The sequence below is a fragment of the Passer domesticus genome, chromosome 10 (genome assembly GCF_036417665.1).
Source record: "Passer domesticus isolate bPasDom1 chromosome 10, bPasDom1.hap1, whole genome shotgun sequence".
Taxonomy (NCBI): Eukaryota; Metazoa; Chordata; class Aves; order Passeriformes; family Passeridae; genus Passer; species Passer domesticus.
The window spans coordinates 32,259,543-32,284,225 of NC_087483.1; the positions used below are offsets into that span (position 1 = coordinate 32,259,543).

The 24,683-nt window shown below is 42.1% G+C and overlaps 1 protein-coding gene and 1 long non-coding RNA gene across 4 annotated transcripts; one reads left to right on the plus strand and one right to left on the minus strand.

Moving 5' to 3' along the window:
• Positions 1 to 6: 6 nt before the first annotated feature.
• EAF2 (ELL associated factor 2) lies at positions 7 to 12,944 on the plus strand. Its single transcript, XM_064435004.1, has 6 exons — positions 7 to 182; positions 2,405 to 2,499; positions 3,162 to 3,298; positions 4,052 to 4,197; positions 7,447 to 7,713; positions 12,120 to 12,944. Exons 1-6 carry the CDS (start codon positions 80 to 82, stop codon positions 12,164 to 12,166), a joined length of 795 nt encoding a protein of 264 aa, XP_064291074.1. The 5' UTR covers positions 7 to 79; the 3' UTR covers positions 12,167 to 12,944.
• On the minus strand, positions 7,628 to 23,625 carry LOC135309112 (uncharacterized). Of its 3 annotated transcripts, none has more exons than XR_010369437.1 (4): positions 23,513 to 23,625; positions 16,826 to 16,999; positions 15,433 to 15,590; positions 7,628 to 7,765 (listed from the first exon to the last, which is right to left on the minus strand). It is a non-coding gene; the product is annotated as an uncharacterized LOC135309112 (long non-coding RNA). The 3 variants fall into 3 exon arrangements; XR_010369438.1 differs by lacking the exon at positions 23,513 to 23,625 and adding an exon at positions 20,317 to 23,080; XR_010369439.1 differs by lacking the exon at positions 7,628 to 7,765 and adding an exon at positions 13,167 to 13,451.
• Between the last annotated feature and the right edge of the window lie 1,058 nt (positions 23,626 to 24,683).

Below are 24,683 nucleotides of genomic sequence, written 5' to 3' on the forward strand. Positions count from 1 at the left end.
GGCCGGGCGGCGTGAGGGATGCTCGGTGCGGGCGGCGGCGGCGGCCCCGGGGCCCGCCATGGTGTGAGGCGCCGCCGCGATGAACGGAGCGGTCCCGTCGCTCTACGACCCCAAGGCGCGGGTGCTAAAGCTGGGGGAGAGCTTCGAGAAGCAGCCGCGCTGCGCTTTCCACACCGTCCGCTGTGAGTGCTGGGCTTGGGGCAGCTCTCGGGGGCTGCGGGGGTCGGGGAGGGGTTCGGCGGCCCCCGGTCCCCGCAGCTCCCGGAGGGCGGGGGTGGCCGCGGCCGCTCTCGGTGGCTGCCTCTGTCCCGGGGTGCTGGGCCGCAGCTGGGCGCTGGGTGCCGCGCGGTGCTGCTCCGGGGTTTCGGGAGCGGGCAGGTTTCAGTCGGTGCTGGGAGCACGTACGGCCATTGTATCCTAGCGCTGCCCCTCGCTATCCGCTGGGCACCAACTTCGCTTTTTATGCCTTTTCCGTAGCGTCTCCCTGCGGTTCTGCTGGAAACAGAGCTAAGCTGAGCCTGTGGCTCTGCCTTCTTTCCTTGCGCTCGGTTTTTAGAAGTTCCGTGTAATTCAGCAACCAAAGGTTAAAGGCAGGCGGTGTTAATCACGGAGCCAGTACGCCCTCCCTGAGTACATAATTACTATCTAGAGAGGTGTGTGCTCAAAGATTCTGAGGGTAGCTAGGAAACAAATGCTCCCAGGATTATAGTCCTTGGTAATTTAGGACTGCAGCTTCTGGTTTTGTTGTCTGGTTATTTATATATAGACTGATATCTCCAAGATTCAGAGAACGTATGTCCTCTGGAGAGTGCCCGGTGTGCAAGATGGATAATGTGCTCTCTGTGAGCAAAGGGAATGGCACTTAGATTGTAGAAGCAGAGGCGAGGGGGAAAAAAAGTTATAAATGGATTTAAACAAATGCTGCTATTCGAAATTTACCCCAATTTTAAAGAGGACTAACAACCCCGTCTGGTACCTCCTACCCTTAGAGTTTCATGCTGACTCTTGTAATGTGATGATTTATTCTGAAATCTGTTTTGAAATCTCTTTTCCTTTCCAACAAATGAGACATAGAAACTGGCATGTTCATCAGTTCTATCAAATGTACATGCAGAAGAAATACCCTCCAACACCTGACTTTTTTAAACAGTTGAGTAAAAGGGAAAACAGCTGTTGGTTAGAAGTTAAGACTGGAAGTATCAATATCCTCATTTTCTCAGTTATTAACAGCCAGTGGCCATATATAAAAGTAAATATTCTCTGGTTTGATGAGAGACTTTGGAACGGTTGTGTGCTTGTTCCTGGAGGACGACATTTAGGGCTTAGCAGGGGCTGTCACCTGTGTCTGAGCTGCGAGCCTGCTGCACACACGGCCCTGCCCAGCAGCTCCCGCAGCCTGGCTTTCCTGCCCGGGTGGTGTCCTGGCTGCAGCCGTGCTTCCCAGCCGTGGTCTGTGCCGCCTGGCCCGTGGCTGCGGGCCGAGCTGGGAGCTCCCCAGCTGCAGGAATGCCGCAGTCAGTGACCAGCAGTGTGAGTGGGGCAGGCAGCGAGGCAGGGCAGCGGCATCCCGGGCTGCGAGACTGGCCCCGCCGTACCTGGAGCCGCGGGCCCAACCCCACAGGTGTTATCACAGGCCTTGAAGAACCTCCTGATGCTATCCTGTCTCCCTGAATCGGCACAGGCAGAGTTCTGGCTGTAGCCCTTCCCAATATATTTGGAGATAATACTTTGTAGGTAATGATATGTGACAGAGATGCCGTGCTGATGCCAGAACATTGCTCGTTTGCAATGTCTCAGAGTTGTGAAAAGGACCAGAAATCAATACCCTCTTTTGCTCAAAACTTATTTTAACAAGCCCTTTAGATGCTGAAAAAACCAAAATGTAAATCAATGTTAAATTGGGAAGGAATTTCACTTTCAACAGAAATAACTATACTGAAACACCAAGTTTTTGTCAGGTTCTGACGTGCTTGTTACAGTAAAGTTAGAAACAGAGAAATGTATATTGAGGCTTGATGTTCTTTGCATTTTCAGTCACTTGTCTGCATCTCCCATGTTTGGGATCAGCATTTTCAAGAACTATTTATTGATTTTTCTGAAAGTAATTATATGAGAATATACCTTTTGAAATATAACATAGCTTGTTTGGCTTCCTTATTCATTAAAACCTAAGGGTATTTTTCTAATTTTAACCTAAAGATTTAAACACTTATAATGAATCCTGAGAAAAGCAGCTTGACTTTGAATTCTATTGACTTATGGAATGATCTGCTCAGGGGAGTGCTAGATGATACACTAGCAAAAAAGGTTTTTACTTAATAGCCTCCAACTGCAATTAAGTGGTGCCTGCATTTATAAGATTCCTGAAAAGCCTGTAAATAATCTCATTTGTTTTTATATTTAGATGACTTTAAGCCTGCATCTATTGATATGTCCTGTGAAGGAGACCTTGAAGTTGGCAAAGGTGAACAGGTGACAATAACGCTGCCAAATATTGAGGTGAGTTGATGTGGCTGAAGAGTGGCGGGCTTAAAAGAATGATTTATGTTGTTGTCCTAAGTATATACCCTGACTGTGGAAGGGTGTAAAGTTTTACTGCTGCTTCAGAGCTGCCTGAGTGATTTTTAGAGTAGAAAATCGCTCTGAGAATGTAAGATTACAAAAGACCCAAAGGTTAAACAGCTGCACTGTAGCTTTAAGTGTATTTGCTGCACTGGAAATATGCTGTAGGATGACCCAGAAGTGTTGCGTACACAGAAAAGCTTCATGTGTATGTTGGCAGTGCAAGTTTCCCCTTGGTATTTATTGCTCTAGTGCAGTTCTAAAGCAGGAAAGACTGGAAAGGGAAAATTTACTACCTGCCATGCTTTACTGCTCTGCTGATATGGGAACTGAAACCCCTTTTGGTGAGAGGAGTCCTAGAGAGAAATAAGGAAATATTGGGAAATAAACATTTGATCAGTTTCAAACTAAGCTAAGTGTGTAGAATCCAATTCTAGTCAAACACCAGCTGCTTTTGGACATGGCTACTCTGAATCTAATTTGAATTAACCAATGGCATTTTTAATGGCTAGAAATGACCACTTGTAGTGAACTTGTCACCACTGTTTCTAAGACAAACAACTACAGGAGTAACACTTACTGGACTTCTGATTTAATAGGGCTCAACTCCACCAGTGACTGTGTTCAAGGGCTCAAAGAAGCCTTACCTAAAAGAATGTATCTTAATTATCAACCATGACACTGGAGAATGTCGCCTAGAGAAACTTAGTAGCAACATCACTGTGAAAAAAACCAGGTGGGTGATTTACAGGGGAAGCAACTGTGCTTTGCTCATTTTGAAAATCAATGTTAATGAGTCTAAATTGAGATCTATAACTACATATCACTATTTTTAGGAAAACATAATTTTAGAAAGTACCTGGTCTTGCTCAAAAGAGTGAAAAGCCTGCTTTCTTAGCAAACTGACTTCACATCTTTTGAGTCATGACTGCAGAAGACATCAAAATGTATTTTTTTGTTAACCAAAACATGTCATATTATTGAAAGAAATAGTAACTATTTTCTAAACCAGAAAATAGTTTAGAGGAAGGAAAAAAAGATCTGTTTGGCTATTCGTTTGCCTACTGTCTTCTGGCTTGTAAATGAGGAAATTAAAAAAAAAAGAGAATTTTGTGACTCACTAAATTGTAGTGGGTTGTTTTTCTCACACCAAGTTTTTTAATATTTTTCTGCTGTTGAGTCCATCTGAGTAACTTCCAGAAGAATTATTATTAAGTGATCCTGGGTAGCAAGATACAAAAACAAATCAACTGACAAAATATTATAAAGTTAATAGTACTTATAAAAAATAATTTAAAACACATATACAATATTAATAGTACAACATTAATATATTATGTGTATTAGTATAATAACTTACCTAAGAATCAAATGCTGCTATTTAGAAAGGCATGAGAAATAATTCCATGGTACCATATCCCCTGTGTTCTTGCCTTTTTCCTTGCATCTTGCCTTCTAGTAATTAAAAGTCTTTCCCTTTTACACACAGAGCTGAAGGAAGTAGTAAAGTCCAGTCTCGCATTGAGCAGCAACAGCAGCAAATGCGAAATGCAACAAAGGTTCCAAACAATGTTAAAAACTCTCCATCAAAGGAAAAAACGTTTCCATCTTCTCCTATGGATGATATTGAACGGGGTAAGCTCCACTGGAACAAGTTTCAGAGATTTTGCTGTTAACAAGCAATTAGTTTTTAAGAGCTTTTTGCGTGTGTATGTTGTTTTTATTTTGTTTTGTGTTGAGTTTCATACTAGAAGCTGATTATGTAAGCAACTACACTCTGATATGGAAATGACCACTCTGGCTCAAGTGGGTAAAAAAGCAGTATTTGTAGCTTGCTACAGTAAAAAAACACAGCTGAACCATTAGGCTTAATAATGCCAAGGGTCCTGCTGCTGTCTCCTTGATTCTGTCTTCCACTGCTACTTTAATCACGTATATGCTTGGTTGTATTGTGGTACTGGAACTAAGTCACTTCCATTTTGACATTGCTGCTTTTTCTTTCTGTGCACTCAGCAAATATGTTCCAGTACTTTACAACTCAACACACACTTTAAATTACCAGATAGAGCCTTATGGAAGATGAGGCTCCAATGAAAAAGACAGCTAAAAACTTGCATAAATCAACCCTTGAGCAGTGCTGTGTATTGTTTCCTTGAGAGATTCTGGTTTGATGTGACACTCATATTTCACTTAATAGGAGGCCTTATTTCCTTTGGGAGGACAAGGAAGATGGCAGGTGGTAATTACTTGCTACAGAAATGCTGACAGGTGGCAGTTTCATTGACTGGAACTGACATCTGCTTCCTAAGTTGTTCTGAATTCCTTTAAACAGAATTTTTTTTAGATGCATCATTATGAAGATGGTTTTTGTTTCCATTTTGGTTTTAAGCTCTGACCAGCAATCTATATTGCAGGACAGTACTAGAATTCATCTAAGGTTCCAAAGAGGAAGGACAGCTTGAACAGATGAAATAAAATTATGCCTTTTTTGGGTGGTCTGTTCTTTTGGGGGAAGCAGTGGTATCAAACACTGAAAGAGTGACTTCCAATGTACCAAACTCTTGTGTAGTGCCAGTCCAATTTTGAGTACTATTTAAAATGCTGAAAAAATTAAAAGGATGGTAGAGATATTATCAAATCATCTAGTCCATCCTTCTGTCCTAAAGTCAGATTTCTGATGTAACTTTTAACCTGTTCTTAGAACCTTCCAATGACAGATCCTTGTACTTGCTGGCAAGCCATTCCAGGGCTTTGCTCTCCTCACTGTTTGGCTTCTCCTGTACAGATAGTCTGACAGCAAGCCTATTACTGCTTTCATATTCATCATGCAAGTACAGAGCAGATTACTCTGCTGCTTTTGAGCAGTCCTTCACAGACTCAAACTGCTCTGTCTTTCCCATTCTTTATGCAAAATGACACCAGTTGATTCAATCTTTCCTTAGAAGCTTCCTTTCTAAATCCCTGATTTGTTGTCAATTTCCTTTAGCTTTCTTGCAATTAGTCCAAAAACTTCCTAAAGTATAGTCCCTAAACACATCTGCTGAAGTTTTAGCAGTGCTGATGTGAGCAAGAAAGCTGCCTTACAGGCACTATTCATCTTTATACACAAAGAACAAATAGTATCATGTCTGTAGCATCACAAGACCAAACAGTATCGAGTCATTTCCGGGCAGCATGAAGTGGTAGAACAGTGTAGGGATGCACTGTAAATCTCAGACTCTTCAGAAGTGTTCCCTAATCATTCTTCATCCCATGGTTGTGTAACTGATTATTCCTGCTTAAGTACACTACCTGGAACTTGTTACTAACTTTGTTTTCTGGGGTGGAGGGGAAGCTCATTCTGCCATTATCCTCTAGTATATGTACTGCTCTTCCTTCCCTGGTTAAAATCACTTAATTTAAATTCTGTCTGAGTAAATTACATCAAAATTCAAGACAGAGAGCTTATTTCTCAGTTTTTGGTATTGGTCATTCACTTAAAATTTTTCTTATATTAGACATTGCTTAGGAGGAAGTGGAATTGAGTGCTTAGGACTGAAGTGGTGTCTTTCAGTTAGGTGTCTTACAGCTCCAGATGTGTGGAGTGTCATGTTCTCTTATACATGTCCTTAGTAAAAGAAGGATGCTTGTATGCTTCCAATTCTTATTTTCTTTCTGCTCCCCTTCTTTTTTAACTTATGTTTGACTAGTTCAGTCTTTCATTGTTCTTTCTTTCCTAGCTTTGGGTTAATTTGTCCCTGTAGCCGTAGCTGCACTCTTAGGTGCCATTTTTCCTGAACACAATTTTCTTTTAGACAAGCCTTTGATAAAGATGGCCTTTCCTTTAGACTGGCCTTTGATAACTTAGAGTCTGTTTCATGGAAGTTTGTGTTGAAGATTAATCTTTTTATTCCTCTTCCCTTCTTCTCTTAAGCTTTGCACTGTCTTGCATCTTGGTGACATTCACCTTCAGCCTGTTCTGTATTGGGTGAATCTGAAGAGAGATGAGCTACTCTCCTACTTGCTTCGTTGTGTCTGCTATATCAAAGCAGTTCCTGAAGTACTCTAAGAGCTTGTAAGCCCATCTTAACAAATGTCTGGGTATTACAATCTTATATAGTGATGAACTTCTGCACCCTGTATGACTCCTCAAGTCCTCCCTCCACCATGATTCAGAGGTCTGTTTTGGACTTCTCTCAGCACTCGTGTTTTGCACAATTATTATGTGCACCCTTCAGCAAAGATCAACTTCCTGTGTATGTTGGACTTATGTCAGAAATGCATACTGTGCAGCATTATTTGCACCTCCAAATCTATAATGAAACAAGGATTTGGAGAAATCTTCCTAATACAAACTTTGGGTGGCTCTTTTGGATATTCTTCATGCTTAACTTGATTTTGAGCAAAATGTAACATGGTCCAAAAAATTTATTGATTGCAATGCTGAATTGCTGGCAGGCATTTTGGGTGCAGCTGCAGACATCTCGCAGTGATTGATCTGTGGATTGTAACTGCAGTTTTTAGTCAGTGAAAGCCATATTTGAGGTGCTAAGGAAAACACAGAACATTTTCTGCTAGTTGCAGAAATTGAAGGCTATGTGGGCTGCATTACCCCACGGAATGTGGGGTTAGGCATTTGTGTTCACAGTCACCCTTGTTCTAACACACTTTGGCTTGAAAGGGAGAAAGTGCTCAAGCTATGAGAATGGAAAACCACATGACAGGCTGGATACTCACTTGTGCCCTTTTCTTTGTTCTGGGGATCTTTGGTGGGTTTGGTCTGGGGTTTTTTAAAGTTGCTGTAGTGTGTGCCTTATGTCTGTTGATTTTTTTTATTTTTTCCCCTCTTCCTTATATTTCAATTATGATGAATATAAACTGAGAAACAAATCATATTGTTTGCAGAGCTAAAAGCAGAAGCCAGTATCATGGACCAGCTGAGTAGCTCTGACAGTTCATCTGACTCTAAAAGTTCTTCATCCTCTTCATCAAGTAGTGAAAATAGTTCTAGTGATTCTGAAGATGAGGAAATGAAGCCCTCTCTTCCGATGTCGATGCCGTATTTGCAGCCTCAGCCTACTGTGTCTGCCATACCACAACAGGCTGTTCCTGACAAAGATGCCAGTCATAACAGATCCCAAGAGAGCAGTGGTCATATGATGAATACACTACGTAAGTACAAAGGCTGTTCTTTTCTTAGTGCACGATTCCAGACATCAAGATTCTGAAAGGAAACCATATTGTTTTTAAGTATGTCTCTGTTATAATTAAAACTGTGGGAAGTGATGCTAGGGTTTGATTGTTCAGCAGCAGGCTGAATTAGACACTGGGCTAGAAGGTTCGTGGTTCACAGAGATATTAAATTAAAGCTGAAGCAGTTGAAAATATTTCCTAAGCTGTTCTGGCTTCCTCCCAGTTCTATACATTGGGACTGGGGAACAGTAATTCTGTATTGAAAATCCTTGAACTAACAGGGCACTCCCTAAGTATACACTTATAATTTCTTGGATAGAACTATGGGAAGGATAGTATGGTTGCACTACTCTGAGTTACAGAAAAGATGGTGTATTTTTAGTTGTGTCAGTTACAATTACTCATGGCAGGGATCCACTGGCCAACATGGCAAAACTGTCCTTTACATATAAGGAAGGAGGTGATTTGCTTTCAGGTGATATTATCTTAGTCCACATATTCAGGCAACTAAAAATTTAATTAAGAGTAGCTGTGATGTTCAAGGGCGGTTGCTGCACAGTCTGGAATTGAATGCTTAATGTATTCAAAAAAAGGAAAATTTGAAAAAACTCTCACATAAAAAATAAAATCCCACTAGGCAGAGAAAGTTCACTATCTAAATAACAGGAGTACTCAGACATAGAACTGAGTATTCAGCTATGATAACTCTTCCAGAATGGTTACATTTTTAGTTAGCTGCTTAGCTGCCAGATCTTGTTTTGAAGAGATTTCCATCTACCCTGGTTTGCAGCCTAAGATTGTCATGGCTTATCATTTATATGTAAACTTGTTATACTGAAATTTTAGACTCTGGCAGATCTACTTTTATTTCAGCTCTTAGTGGATAACATGAATGACAGCTCTTTTTCTTTTTTCTCTTTTTTAAGCTAGTATTTAAATACTTAAATAACCTGCATTGATATTTAATTATGTACTGCATTAACAGATAAGATCAGAGTGAAAAGTCCTGTGACTTTGTGTGCAAAGAACTAAATGCTGCTTTCATTTTACTGTCATTTTACTGACACTGTTCACTGCAGAGAACAATGTCTTCATGTTTACAATTTGTGTAACATTAGAGTGCCACTTATTTCAACCCTTACTGACAAATGTGATTTCCCATTCTCCACACTTTAAAGAAAACTGTTATGAAAATGTGATTAAGCTTTATCCCCAGTGACAGAATCTCAGGTGGCAACACTTCCAGTGAGAAATACAAATACAGGTGGCCAAGTCCAGCAGTTCCAGCATAGGGAGAAAATGCTGCTTAAACCATGACAACATCATGACTGTTTCAGAGGAAGCTGGTGGCTTGATGTTGCTTGAGAATCATGTTGACAGGTAGAACTTCTACCTGTAATCTTAGGCCTCTGAGCTTGCCCAGCTCTTGAAATTATTGCCATTTACTTCTATTATGGTTACAGATATGTTACTGCTTGAAACAATTCCATCCCCATCTTCCAGTGCAGTTAACATTCAGAAGACACCTCCACTAGTTAAAGATCAAACCAGCTACTTCCAAAATTGCCCTTCTCTAGCTCTGTTGCTGAGGGAATTTGGGAGGAGAGTGAAACCTGAAGAAACTAAATGGATAGCACATTGTTCTACTTTGAATGGCAAAAGTTCTCAGTCAGATTTTGTACAGTCATTTCTTCCATCTCAAATAAGATTTTACAAAAATAAAATACTGAATCAACAAATGTCAGCACAAGCTGCTTGCTTGTCTAATCTTGCTTTGAGGTGTGTGCTTATGTCTGTGACTAGTTTTGTGCACCTCTGTAGAACTGGGGCCATACCAGGTAATTAGTGAATTTTTTCTTTGACTTCATCTGCAGGGAGAAGGTTGGAGGAAGCTTAGACAGCAGAGTTTTATCTTACATGTAGAAATTATACAGCTGAAATTTTTTAGAACTTGGAAAATAGAGGAGGTGGTGTCTAGAGCATGGTAATGAAATACTTCTGTCAGATACATATCTGCCTCTTCAGGAATCTGGGGCTCAAGACTGCCCCTCACTCCCAAAATACTGCTTCTTCCCCTTTCTACCTTGAGAAGCTGATTATATAGGCTCACAGCTTGCCTTATAACAAAGTCTGTAAATGGTGACACTAATGAATCTGTTCTTCATGAATATTTGATCATATGTTGCTTTATGTCTACTTTTTGTTTAATGTAACTTTGGAAAGTTACATTAAACAATGTAACTTTCCAAAGAAAACCCAGCATAGATGGGCTATTCTGTGGCCTTGTGTTAGGTACTTAGTATTCTGCACAACTTCATTTCTTTTGATGCTCGGTACAAACATAGCTGTTTTACTTTGACAAATAATAATTTTCCCTTGTATTAGTTTGGTGTTGGTGTGACCACTAAGATTTGTGAGGCAGTGATCACTCCTATGAGTTTCCCTGTCCCCTATAACTAGCAAGAATTCAGTTGAATATATTACATTCACTTATTTAAAAACACAGGAAATGTAATTTGCAGTGCAATCTATTCCCCCAGTTAATATTGCTAATAAGCAGCTGGCACCATGAAAACAATTCAGCAGTTCTCCCTCACTTCATTGCTGCCTCATAAGTACAACAGTCTAGATGTTTCTTCAGGGTCCTCATTAATGAGCTTTCTGTCTGGGCACCAAATCCATCTGAAAGCCACCAGCTCTAGATTGTGCTATTTTGCCCTCTCTCTGAAGGTTTTTTTGGAAATAGGATTGCAAAAATGAGGCAGAAAGCTTAGCCTGAAGTAAATCCTAACATATTAATTCTGACTCTGGAACTTTGAGTTCTTGCTTTTCCCATCTGCTGGTTTTCACAAGCATTGGTATTTTTGGCTGGTGTTACAGGGTTTGTGTAATTTCTATTAACTGTGTTGAAATAACTTTTGAAGGCTGCTGAAACACCATTTGGAAGGTTATCTTCTTGTTCACACTCCCTATCCTCCCATAAAGCAGCTAGTGCATAACAGGGCTGGGATTTCTAAGAATTCACTGTAATTCTCCTTTGAGTGATAAATACATGAGTTAAATTTACCAATACCATTCTCTATCTTGAAAGATCTTTTAGTCTATTACATTGTTCTGAATAATTATTGGCAAATAACTTGATTTTGTTCTTTCTAAAGTGCTTTTAAAATTTATCCTAAAATAATGTGGCTGTAATTTTTTTTTCCTCTATATAGATGATTGGGAAAAAAATGTCTACAGTAATACTTAAAATATTTTTGGAAACAATCATCTTGACTATTCTTTTCTTATATAAAGTGGTTTTGTTGTTGCAGAGAAGCATGTACCACTTTGTAACCATTATTGATGACACAGTGGAAAACAAAGGAATGCTAAATGCAGCCATGTTAAAGACTCCAGTGTTCTGGCAGAAATGATATGCCTGAGAATAAAAGATCCAATCTGAGTCTTGTGGGGTTTTGATGTGAGAATAGTGTGTTGACTCGGTTTTCTCAGTTTCAATGATTTTTCTTTTGTTTTTAGGCCATTTCTGCACAGTCTGAGATGATTTTTTTTTCTTTTGTAATGGTTGTTTGGCAAGGGAGGTGTGGGTAAAAGCATACCAGTTGGAACAGACTCCTAAAAATGTGTGGGACGTTGCTAGATATGATGTAGATTGTGTAGAGCATGCTGTTGTATTTTTTGTTAGCTATCTGCCATCCTGGGAAGATTCCCTTCCTCACAGCCCCTGAGCTTATGGACATCCACAGCAAGCACAGTGTAGCCTTTTTACTTCCTCATTTTGAAATATATAGAGAGAGCCACCAAATTAAAGTGCTTTGTAAAATTTCTTTTGATGTTTTGTTTGCTCACTGGTTCCAAAACCAGTTTGAAATAGTAGGTCACTGATACATCTTTAAGTGGTATGTCAAAGAGCTGCTCTTCTTGATTGAGACACCACTTTGTTTTCAAGCACAGCTGAGTAGCATTCAGATGTGTTTCCAAAAAAACCCAACAACTTGTTTTTCGTAAAACTGCATTCACCAGCAGTTTTTCCACTTGTGAAACATGAAAATGTGGGTGGCAGAGATAGCTAGGTGTTGTCTTTTGTGATCATGTTAAATAAATGCCCTTGTGCAAATATGCTAATGGCTTCCTTGCCAAGATTTTGAAATTATAGAAAAGTGATCTCTCTAAGGTTCTGTCACTGTGAGTTTGGTTCTACACCTACTTATTCTTTTATCATAAAATAGTTTGGGTTAAAAGAGACTTGAAAGATCATCTAGTCCAGCCCCCCTTACCTGTTTGCTATTAGCTTTTGTTAGCTTTAGCTGGGAAAGGGATTATCTGAAAGAAGAAAATGATTTCCTTGAAAATGACTAATATGTTGACTCTTTTTCTTCTAGGAAATGACTTGCAGCTGAGTGAATCTGGAAGCGATAGTGATGACTGAACAACATTTTGGCCTTAAATGTATCACCTTTTTTGCTAAACATGTCTTAGCATCTGTTTTGCACTAAGATTAGATTACGAGAGACTGGAATGAATGTCCTCAATTTTGATAATAGACATCCTAATTTTCTACTGACACATCATGTCTGTAATACAGCAGCATTGATATCCTGTCAGTGCTATGGTTATGTTTTTATCTTTCAAATTACTGTATTTACAGTAAAATTGTGTATGATCTGATTTTGATTATTTTTGCCTCAGCCACCTGTTTTACTTGAAACTGATTTGTAACAGCTAGTTACTTTATATAAATAGCTATGGAATGGAGAAATTTCTGATATTTATGGAGGCAAGTTTCCTTCCTATCACTTAAATGCTGATCTCATAACTTTGACTTGGAGGGAGAGAAAGGGAGAACAACTAAATGACGTTTGCTGTGTCAGCTACACATTTTGTTCAGTTCACAGTTCATACCTTTAAGGAAACTTCTGAATAATGTGGTCCACTAGTGCAGTTACAGTTTACAATTGTTCAACACATTGCTGAATTCTTAATTTCATTATATGATGGGACTATATATTTCTGAGCCTCAAGATTCCTAAGGTTCTTGTCTGTTTTATGTAACTTGAATAGGGCAGTCTTTTTACAACCTTTTTGTATCTAAATTTAGGTAACTGCAGAGACAGCAATGAATTTCCTTCATTTAATTCTGTAACGGAAATCAGAAAATTTCTTTGTAGAAGTATAAAAGTAATTTAATAAAGCAAATGTTTATCATTTTCATGCATCAGATTCTGTTTTTACTGGTTAAGAACAATTTTCTACCAAAAGTAGTCATGCTAGTGAAGGGGTCAGGCAAAGAAATAAAGCAGTGAAATAGTAGCTAGTAAGGACTCTAACCTGTCTACAAGACTGAAATGTTTGTTGCTTTTGTTACATTGAGGTGACCCTTAGTAAGAACTTGCCAAAAGTTTATGGTGATGCAACTGAATGTTTATTACAGATTACATCCGAATGCCAGTGGGAAGTAATACCATATTAGACAAGAAAAGGTCTTTTTTCATATATTAAATTATACTTCAAGACTTAAAGAACTGAGGATCAGACTCCAAATTTCATCCTGTAATTTACCACTTAAGAGTTTTGTAACAGTAGTGAATGTCTGTAGGGTGAGTTCTGACAAGATAAGTCTGTTCAGTCTTGCACAGAAGTCTCCTTTGCTGGATTGCAGAGGTTGGATCACAGCTCTGTGTCTAAACTGTGAGGACTGAATCCCATATGTCAGCCTGAATGTGCACACATGGAAAAAACTGCACACTCAGTAAATGTATACAATAGATGGTACTAGAGGAGCTTATTCTCTGAACTCTGCTCTATCAGCCCAGTGAAATATGGGAAATGCTACTTTCTGATGCTTCCAGACCTTGTGCTCTGCACCAGGTCACAGCTCGTTAATCTTCTGTCTTCCTAAAGTTGGTAGTGTAAGAAGAAAAATGTTCTTGTGTTTATACTCAAAGGAAAAAACTCATGGGTGAGCAGGTGTTAGAAAAGGGCTAATGCACAACCTTGAGGAAGGATGCTATGTAATAAGCCCTGTAAGACATTGGAAACTCTTGAGGGAAAGAGGATTGAGGTCTCTCATAGATCCTAGCTGTTGGTGTGGGAACTGTAGCAGAGTACCTGGCTCTTGGGATGTGCTGCTGATAAAGTCAGCTAGGGCAGTGTGAGGAGCTGAGATGTTGTACCTTAGCACTAAGGAGCAGCCCTGTGTGCTAAACAAAGGGGTCTCTGATAATGCAGTGTCCTGAGCTGAAATATCTTCTCTTTGCCTTCTCTCTGCCCCAGTGGTTCATTTGCATCAGTCTTCCCTTAGGATGATGCTAAATTCTAATTCCAGCTGTAATGCTGCTGTTTTTGCTGAATAACAGGGCATCCAGGGTGTCCAGAGTGAGCAGATGTGTGGAAGCACTGACCATGCTACAATCTAAATCATGCAGAACACGTGTGTTCATGGATTATAATCACACCTTCAGTGATAAAACTGTTGAGTGCAGTCTGTATATAACTGTGCTCACGTGTATACAGGTGCTTAAATATAGCTCAGGGAGTAAAGCAGATTTCCAGGTTCCTGGGTCTCAGGACTGTAACTAAGCCTGTGCTATCTTTAGGATTTGATCTTTGGGTTGAAAGCTTTCTAGGAAGGGAAGAATGTTATTGAAGCTTTTGTACAGTATGTAGTACAGAGTGGTTAGTGGCCAGTCAGGCATTTTGTCAAATTCTACAATTGTGATAATGCAGGAAAGCTTCCCTTTAAGTAATGGGACTTTACTTCCCCTTAAATAATGTGGATAAGATTCTCTAACAGTTCTTGGAGAGATAAGGGAAAAAAGATAACATGTAAATGCATTAAAGAATAAACCTCTGCATGCCTTTTCCATCCCAAACATGTGATTGGCTCCCCCCTTATCCATGTACCTGTCAAACATTAGCAGGTGAGCTGTGAGCTAAGGAGTTTGTGCGGCCCCTTCTCATGCAGAGGACTTGGCAAGGGTGTCATTGGTGACTTGCAGGGGGCATTTCCTCCCCTAAGGCTGGGGTTGTGTGCCCTGAGCAGTGCTGAGCCTCCATACTGCAGGTTGTTCCCAAATGGCATGAGTGAGAAGGGGACTGCATTGAGATTTTCAAGCAATTTTCTTTTTTCTTTTTTTGACCCTGATTTATAAATTTTATTCTTCCCCCTTAAAACCAGTTTTATTCATGTGATATCAATTTCACTAGAAAGTAATAAAATCAGTAACATCTGTAAGTTCCATGACCACTATTCCTACAACCTCTGAGTACCTCTTTCAAAATGACTTGAAATATATCTGGCTCTATCTTATTTCTTTCAGTTCTTTTGTCTTTACATCCAGAGATTTAAAGCACTTGTGTGTGTATCTCTAAGCAGTAGGTATATTTCAATAATATTTTGAGGCATTATATATATTTCTGCGACTTTATAATGAAGCTATTGTATGTTTGGCTGTGAAGAACAGCTGCTTATCACTTATATTGATAAATCAAAAATACCTTCCCAATGCAGCTGAAAACTTGAGAATTTTTTAGTCTTCAATGCTAAGGACCAGTGCAGCCACAGTGCATCTGCCCCTTCCCTCTGCATGGCACCTGGTACAAGCACAGTTTGTCTGGTAACTACTTCAAGGCTGCAGTATTCGCCCCCATTAATTCCTGAAATAGGGATTATATGTGTTTACCAATTGTACCTACCTTGCCTGGCAGCTTCCAATTCTTTTAAGAACTCTGTCCTCTTGTTTTTCATGAATCCTGCCCTGGGGCATGTGGACAGGCTGGGACCATCTCCAGGATAGCTCTGGCACCATGGTATTCCATGATAAACACTGGGATTGCCATATACTTGGGGTTTTCTGAAAGCAGGGTATAATAATTTTTCAGATTAAAGGACTTGACTAAGTCACTTCTGTGCTAACAGAGAGTTCATCACCTTAACAACAGAACCACAGTATTTTTAAAAAGAATTTTTTTGGGGTTTTTCTTGACTGATTTCTGGGGAACCAAATATGAACAGATCATCTCAGATAACAGTTTGATTTGGTACTCAAGACGTTGATCCACAAAAATTATATCATTTCTGGCCAACACTTTTCATTTTCTTTAGAATTTCTACAGGAAGGTTTCTGAGCACAGCCAAACAGATGGTTGAATCCTCCTTAAACATGAAAGATGAGGCCGCATAAACTGGACTGACAGAAATGAAGAAGCTCAGAGGAAGAAAGAGAACATAACTTGGGTCATGATGGTTGCTAGGCTGAGTGCTTGCAGTACATGTGAATTCCTTCTCTCACCACTTTTTGAGGTCATTCAGCCAACCACATAAGGTGCTAAGGACAGTCTTGATACATATGGGTTTCAGACCAGCTTTCTGAGGACATGTAAAAAGAAGAATGAGGAAAAAGAGTTTTGAACATATATATTCCTGCTGCTTTGACTGATGTAGGGGAAATACAATAAGAAGGTGAAGACGTGCTGAAATGAGGAGAAAAAAAGTGAGGAATGATAATGTTTTTCACAGTTTAGACCTCAAATATGATATAAGTAGTCATCCACATCTGAGGGGGAAAAGAGAGACTTCTGTGTCTCAGCTATTACTCTGGGCAGTTCAATGAAACTAGAGTAGCTGCTTTTCCTGGTTGTTAACTGGTTAGCAGTAGCATCCCAAGGCAGCTCCTTGCTTACCAGATATATGCATTGGAGTGGACTGAAGTAATAGATGCTAAAGCATTGGTTACTGTGGGGTTTATTTCCCCACTTGCAGATTGTCTTGATGGAGAAAAGCTCCTGAAGGACAGACTCAGAGGTCAAGGCTCGTGTTGGCATGGAGAACTACTCAGCTCCAAAACAGAAATCCCAACATCTCATACAAGGTTTGTGTAAAGTGCCACATCTGCTGGGAACAGCAAAGGCTTGGGCTCTAGTTGTTTCTGTGGTTTTCTGAATCCGTAGAAGAAATGAGCATGTTCTCAGATTTTCCTTCTCTCAAAGCAAATCCCTCTGCTGTGGTCAGGAAGGAATGGAGGTTAGAAGCAAAGATGAAGGAGCCTTTCATTCAACAGAGAAGGCTTTGTTGATGTACAACACATACCTGGTGAGTTACTGCTGAGACCTCTCTTGACTGGCTTTGAACAGGGGCCCTTGTTACAGAACCTGTTCTCCATCTCTCATCTCCCATGTGCTGAGCAGCCTGGCTTGTTCTCGTAAGTGCTTACGCATGACAGAGGATTACTCGCTTCGTCTAAGAGATGAGGCCTTCTTCATGCTGTTTAAAGAAAAGTGGAGTGTCTTAAAAAGTTAATTAAAGAAGACCCAACAGCAACCTAAACTCTTCTTTAATATCTTTAGTTTCACTTCCACATGCTGTGTATCTTGTTCTACCAGTTTCAGTGCTCTTGCAAAACAGTTGCACAATGGCTTCCTTTTAGCAACCAGCAGAACTAAACTTGAGCTCTCCTAACTGAATGTACCTTTTCTAAGATATGCTGAATTTTCAATAAACTCTACAGAACCCCCTTTTCCCTTGTGCCTTTCATTGCTACAGCTTTTGTAATAACTACCATGGACATCCTCACATACAGCTCCCAGAGAGACATGGGAGCAAGTTCCAGCATGAAAATACCAACTCATCCCTTATCCAATTAGCTTTCTTACACCTGACTCTCTGCACATTAGCAATTTATGAAAAGATTTAGGCTTTTACCAGAGTTTTGATCCAAGTGTTTATAGTAGTACTAAAAAAATCTATCACTGTGAAGTGTTCCAAAAAGCTAAGGCTGTTTTAAAGGCCAGTGTCTTATTGAGATTCTCCCTTCAAATAAACATGTTTGTGCCAGCATGCTGCAATGAGGGCACAACAAACTATTTTGGAATTATCTGTCCTTCAGTGATTCTGCTGGAAATGTTTGTGTGTCTTATTATGATCCTCTCCCACCACAGTGTGGAATAACTTCCATTCCCATGCTGCATGATGACCCGGGCTTTTGTTTTGTTTTTTGGGTTTTTTTTTCCCATGTGTGAAAGTTGACATTTAGCTAACATTTTAAAACCACTTTTTATTAGAAATGCTGGTCATCAAAAATGTTTGCCAAATGTGACCTGAAGGCAGGTGGGGAAAACTCCATGCAGATTATCAGCTACACCTGTGTTACTCCCTTATTTGAGCTCTTTCTCCCCTTACAAGCCAGACTTTTCCTAGTAGCCTTTACCAACATGTCATTTGTCAAGGACAGTGACGATCAGTGGCTGTGGCTATGTTTAACTGAGGATGCAAGACCGTTAAACTATTTAAGAAGTTCTTTCCACAATGACTACATTTTAGAAACTACCACCTGGAAGGAGTGTACTGAGCTTAGTGGGGACTTTTTATCCCCTTTAATTTTTAAAACAAACTGGCTACTAAAAGATTAGAACCCATCCCTGCCTTTGTACTTTCCATTTGACTCCCTCCTGGTGATAAAACAACTGCTACTCACAGGTGAATAACTGAGGGCCCCAAGAGAGAAACTTGTTAAAATTTTAATAATGTGTTGCCTATATTTATAATTCTGTAAAGCTGAGTTGAGTGAGCCAAAGAATCTACCATGTTACATCAGAGCCTTTGATCCAAATCACCTCCACTGTGGAAACAGTACATGCTCATGCTGCACAAACCTCCCTAAACCCAACAAAAATACATGTGAGATTGTCTGTGCTGTACAGGAGAAGGATTGCTGCCAGGTAACTTCAGCTGCTGCTCAGTGGGAGCAGCTCTGTGCTGGGAGGCTGACAAACAGCCAGTGTCCGTGGGATGTGTGTGAAGGCGAGGAATGGATTGATCTGATGCTTTCTGGGACTTTGAAAGCAACACCCAAGCAGGTGCTTTTGTTGCTGGAAGTGCTGAGGCTACAAACTGTGCTCCCTGCTGTGTGGTAGCTGTGAGTCTCCTGGGTCTTATCAGCAGCTCACACCACACAGACACCTCCTGCCTGATAAGAGATGCTCAGCTGCAAGAGGCTGCTTCACAGCTGTGTTTTCTTCACCTTGTGCTTCTTTGACAAGAAGGATGGGCTGTACAAATGGCAAATTTGTTTTCCAAGCTAAATGAAAACTGTAATTTCAAGCTTGCTTGCCTTGGCACTTCTCACAGTCTTCCAGTTCACAGGGCTACTGGCAGGGTGCTCATCAGGGAGGGAAACAGTTTGGTCATCCCACAACAAGGTGAGGTGACTGTTCCAGGTAGTGCAGTGCCTCAACAGCAGGGATCCTCACTGCTGGACTCTGCTCAGGTGACAGAGCCACATAATTTAACATCAGCTTGTTGTGCTACTGCAGTGTTCCCAGACTGCCACAAGCCCAGTTCCAGTGAAATCAGGCCACCGTTTATTTTCTACCATGCTAGCATGAGCTTCACTCCTCCCTTCTCATGCAAGAGAGTATTTATGCCACAAGTCTCTCACTCTACTCTTCCTGTAGCTATTCTTTATTGTTTGAGTTGATGCAAGAGTATTTTATGTCATTACTATGTCTCTTCTGACAAAAGAATGAGGCCCAGCCTTCTGAAAAAGGTGCCAGTTTCGAAGCATAAAGACCATCTTAGAAGGGAGACAAGCCTTGGGAACCACACCTGGTAGCCCTTTTCCCTCTGGGTCTGAGTTAGTCACACATCCAAGCTCACAGTCCTGTCAGGACATAACCCACCCAGCGGCATGGTCTCCCAGCCTCCAGCACAACTGCCCATGAGGAAAGAAAAATCATAAAGTGTAAGTGTTTGAGTCACAAACAAAGGGTGGGTGAGTAGGATTAGGCGAGGCTGAGCTGACTAACCCACCCCAGCAATAAGCAAGTATTGCTCCCAATTTGTCCTGAAGGAAATGATCTGGCTGTGTTAAAGCTCAAGGTGGTGTTGAAAGGTGCAGAAACATCTTAACTCTGATTGTGGGCCACCCTGCCAAAATGATATCCCAGGCTTGGATCTGTCTGGATTTAGACAGAGACATCACAAAATCAGTGATAAAAAGCAAACCAGGAATATATCATTGCTGCTATTGCTTCTGACAGTCAAATCCCTTGAGGCAGAAACAATTTATGTGCGGCCCAAAATGACTCATTAGGAGCTGCTTCAAACAATTGATGTCTTCGTATTGAAAAGGCAAGTCCTGATGAAACTGGCAAGGACACAGTTTCAGATTACTTTATACTCTGCTTTGTAAAGATGTACCCAGGGTTAATGACAGTTTAATACTAATTGTGTATCTCTGGCAATTTTCACAGAGACATTTTTCTGACTAGATCCTTGTTCCCGCTTTTAACATTTCTAGTTCTTGAACAACAAAACAACTGGAAATTAGAGCACTGCTTTCTCAAATGACTTTATCTGGGCTTTCGGGGTATGATACAATTAAGTATTTAATTGGGAGGCCCTGTATGGACAGTGTAAAATTTATGTATCCCCAACCACGGTGCAGCCTCCCTCACACTAGAGTGTGATGGCTGTTTACTAGCAACCAGCAGTGCCAAAAAAAACTCCTTGGAGAAGCAGGCTGACTTGGGGCTGGGAGGAAACGAGATGGTCAGGGCACCTTCAGCAGTAAAGCAGCTTACCTGTTCAGTGACGCTAACAAACAGATGCAGAAATACAAAAGTGTTGCTTCTTATCACAAGCAACACGTGTGAGCGGGGTCTGAGACCTGGCTGCTTTCAACTTCCAGGAATTAGCTGGTAATGCATTAGCTGTGCTAAGATAAACTCCTGTGTCAGCAAGGCCTGCTGTTAACTCTCCTTTGTGTGTGTGTGTGTGTGCTGAGATACACTCTGAAGAAAGAGCATTTGGTGCTGTAGGTTCTGGTCTCAGCTTCAGTGAGATAAAGACAACTCTTATGCAGCAGTTGTTCAATGAAGGCCATTTGTTCAGCGCAAGGGAAAAATCATTGATAAATTTCATTTTTCATTTACAATGGCTTTAAATGCCCTTGAGTAGGAGCATGGACTTTAAATTCTGACTATTATTTAAATTATTCGTGAAATTCTAACTGACTTCCATCTGATTAAAATGACAACTTGAATTTACAAATATCCAAGTGGCTTTCTTCAGGGCATGGAAAATTAATTTCCAGGAGGATTTAATAAAGGCACAATGACGTCGCCAGTCCCTGTTCTCAGCTTATTTTGAATGACTGGTGTGTTTTGGTCTTTCTGCACTTCACTCTTCTACTGATTACCAGCAGAACTGTTCATCCCTGTGCACTAGCACAGCTGGACTGTCAGTGGGAAGAGAGTAAAGGCTCTGGGAGCACCCCTTCTCCTGGAGGTTTTGGTGCCTGGACATGGGTTGAACTAGATCTAGCCCTCAGGTTTTCTTTTTCTTTTTTAGTTGCAATTAGAGGACACCCCAATTGGTAAACGTTTTTGTATTTCATGTGCTTGTAGGTTTCCAAAAGCCTAAACCTGGCATCATGAATAGGTCAACCTATTTGACCAGACTGCCCCCCAACTTTGATTTGTACCCTCTTTGGGAAAACCTTTGCTTAAGCTTCAGTTCCTCCAGATACAGAAATTTCCAGGAGCTTGTTTTTTTCCCAAAGAGCTATAGTTAAATACTGGTGACATGCATATATAACTTTCCTTAAAACTGGTGTTTCAGCACATGGTACTGGGGGAGCAGTTTGTGGCATTTGTGTGCAAGACAAGAGATGGTGCTGTGTTTGGGAATAGTTTGACTCTCTGGACTTGTGGTTTGCAAGGAAATCTGAACCTATTTGGTTTGGGGCCTCTTCCCATAATTTTCTTAAATCTGTTATTTTTACAAGCTGCATGCTTTTCTTTTTGTGCAGCCACAGCTTGCCAAGGAAGGCAGCCTCAGACTGAGAGTGACAGAACCTCTGGGGCTGGGGAGGGAAGCAGCCCCATGAGAGCTGGTATTGGTGTTGATTAGAGCTCAGAGAGCTCACAGGGCTTCCCACAGTTAGCCCATGGAGCAGTCCAGAGCAAGACCTTTTACTAATGGATTTCTTAATGATTTCCTGGGTGCCAGCAGATCCTCTATCCAAGACACTGAGAACTGGGCAACTAGAAGAGGACTGCTGGCAGTGACTGAAAAAAAGAAAGACAAATAAGAGCGGAGTCTTTTGAAACATGTTTTCCCTGGGGGAACTCTGGAAACAGCTGTACAAACACTCAGATGGCAGCTGCATGTGCCCGTATGTGCTGAGCTCAATTCCCTGTCAGGTCACACTGAACCATGACTGTAAGCTTTCCTACTCTGCCTCTCCCCAATTCCTACTCAAGGACCTTCCCCTGCCTTGCTCTTCCAGTGGGGATAACAAGCCTTGGCATTCAGGGCCAGATACCAGAGTTGCCCAAAGTTTTGTTGTATTTGAAGAATGCCATGTTTGGGACCACCAACTCCCTTTTTAAAAACACTCTTGATGCTTCAGTTCATCTCGTGATGTTGTTTGCCACTGCTGAGAAATTAGACCTTGCTGTTGATTTACACAGGTACATCTACATATGGGTGAGATGGGAGTAAATCCTGAAGGGAACTACTTCCTTCCTCAGTTCCACCAGAAATTGCCATGAGTCCCAAGGACTGCCTTTCCTACAGAAGCCTTGAAAGAAAAACATATTCAAAAGAAACAGACATGTAAAAACCCCTAACTTTAGCCTGGAGAGAAAGAGGCTCCCAGGGGACCTTCCTGCTCTCTGCAAACAACCTGAAGGGAGGCTGTAACCAGGTGGGGGTTGGTTTCTTCTCTCAAGTAAGAAATGACAGGACCAGAGAAAAAAGCCTTGTGTTGTGCCAGGGGAGGTTTAGGTTGGATATTGGGGACAATTTCTTCACTGAAAGGCTGGTCAGGCATTGGAACAGGCTGCCCAGGAAAGAGGTGAAATCACATCCCTGGAAATGTTCAAAAGGCGTCTGGATGTGTCATTTTGGGACATGATTCAGTGGGGCTGGGTTAACAGCTGGACTTGGTGACCTTAGAAGTCTTTCCCAGCCTTAATGGTTCTATGATTTTACTCTGCATTTTTGTTTAAGAGGAAAATATCTCCTGCAATTCCCAAGAAGTGCTGGAAGCACCTCATCCCACAGTCACCCTCACAGAACTCCTGACCCAGCCTGAGAGCACCAGGTGGGCACTGAAGCTGTTTTGCAATGGCTCAGCGGCCATTTAAAGATTGGAAGGTAGTGACGACTGATGAGAGCGGCAGAGAAAGTTCAGAGAGCCCGGCCCAGAGCAAAGATAAACATCCTCCTGGTCCCGGCACCCGCGGGGTCCTGGGCTGCTCCCTGCTGCTGCTCTCAAATTTCTTCCCCAGCAAATGTCCGGCTCTCCTCAGGCCTCTGTTCAACCCGCCCGCTGCAGGCTGCCCTGACAAAACCTGATGTTTCCCTGCCGGGGTGACACCATTCACTCCCGTTCCCGAGCCCCGCGTTGCCGTGGCAGGGGAGCGCTGCTCTGGACGTTCCCGTCCCCCGCAGGCCGGGGACCGGCCGGGAGCAGAGTTTATTTCCCCGTGTGCCGTATCCCCGTGGGCCGCAGGTGCCCGCGGCACGGCGGCCGTGGCCGAGGGTCCGGCGCCACCTCCTGGGCACGGCTGAGGGGGCCCAGCCGGGCTGGGAAACACCCGCACCGCGGCTGCGAGGGCACATCCAAGGGCATCCAAGAACAACCAGACAGATTCCCTCAGCCTGGGAGCCCCGCCGGCCTGCCAGCGGCTGGCAGGAGAGGCGGGCACTCAGAAAAGCCCCTCAGTGTTGTCGTGTGTTTTGTGTATGTGCTCCCTTCCCCTTCCTCACTCGGTAACGTGGGCTTTTGTCCCTTCCAGACTGGTGTTTCTCAGCCCAGCGTGGTCCCGGGCGCTTTCCCAGCTATGGCAGAACGCGCTGAGGGCATGGAGGGCTTCGCACGGGCAGCGTGCGCCATGCAGGCCTCGTGAGTCCTGGGACTTGTTCTGCTCCGCAGAATGCCAGCTGTGAGAAGGCAGGCAAGAAGATGTGCCAATCCCACTGGTGTCGGGAAGGCACGGGAAGGGTGCTTTTCTTGGGCGAAGGCGGAGGGATGCGCTGTGCCAGCAGATGCGCGCTGAGGGCCGGGTGAGGAGCCGGGCCCTGCCCCGGCTGCGCTCCCCCTGCTCTGTTTCCAGGCGGGATTTGGCTTGTGCCAGGCCGGTCAGGGCTGTCTGTGCAGTCATGCCCACAGAGTCTGTGCAGGTGTTCAGTAGAATCTTCTTTTTCACACTTAAGAGCCTCCCGAGTTCAGTGCCTCTCAATGAGGCTAATCTCGTGCTGAGATTTCACAGAGGCATGGGGCACTGCATCCCCGTTCCCTCAGTTTACTCACGGTCAGCCTCAAGAGGTTTTCATGGATGTTATCTGATGGATCAAAAAGAAATCTCGTCAGTACATCGTTGCCCTGATAACTGCTACTCTGCATGGAAGGAGGTGGTCTTCAATGAGTGAGGCAAACAAATAACCTGTGAGAAATGGGAGGTTTACACAAATGAATTGCATTTCTTGGCTAATATACACTGATGATGAAAGTCTGGCCTAAGCATAAACTTTGGATATGCTACTGTGGGAATGCATAATGAATAGAGTCATTGCTTTTGTGTGTGCCTTTGGAAGGGACCAGCACTTCCCATCCCACCTTTCTGCCATCTTCCCGGGCTGCAAGCCCTCTGCTCCAATGCCTGTCTCTCACTAGGTGAGGGGATGACATCTTGCACAATGCAGTTGTTGTATGTAGTGCTTTTAGGCACCAGAGAGTGTTTCTGCTAATGACTATTCCTGGCAGGAACCCCTGTGGTGGTGCTTCTGTTGAAAAACAGGAAACTGTAGAAATAAATCTCTTCCTCTCTAGGGTGTTTTGTGGTTAAGCAGAGTTGCAATGCAAGGGACCACTTTTGCCTTGTCATTGGCTTGGTGTGACTGTAGGCAAGTAATTTCTTCTCTCTGGAGTAACTTCATG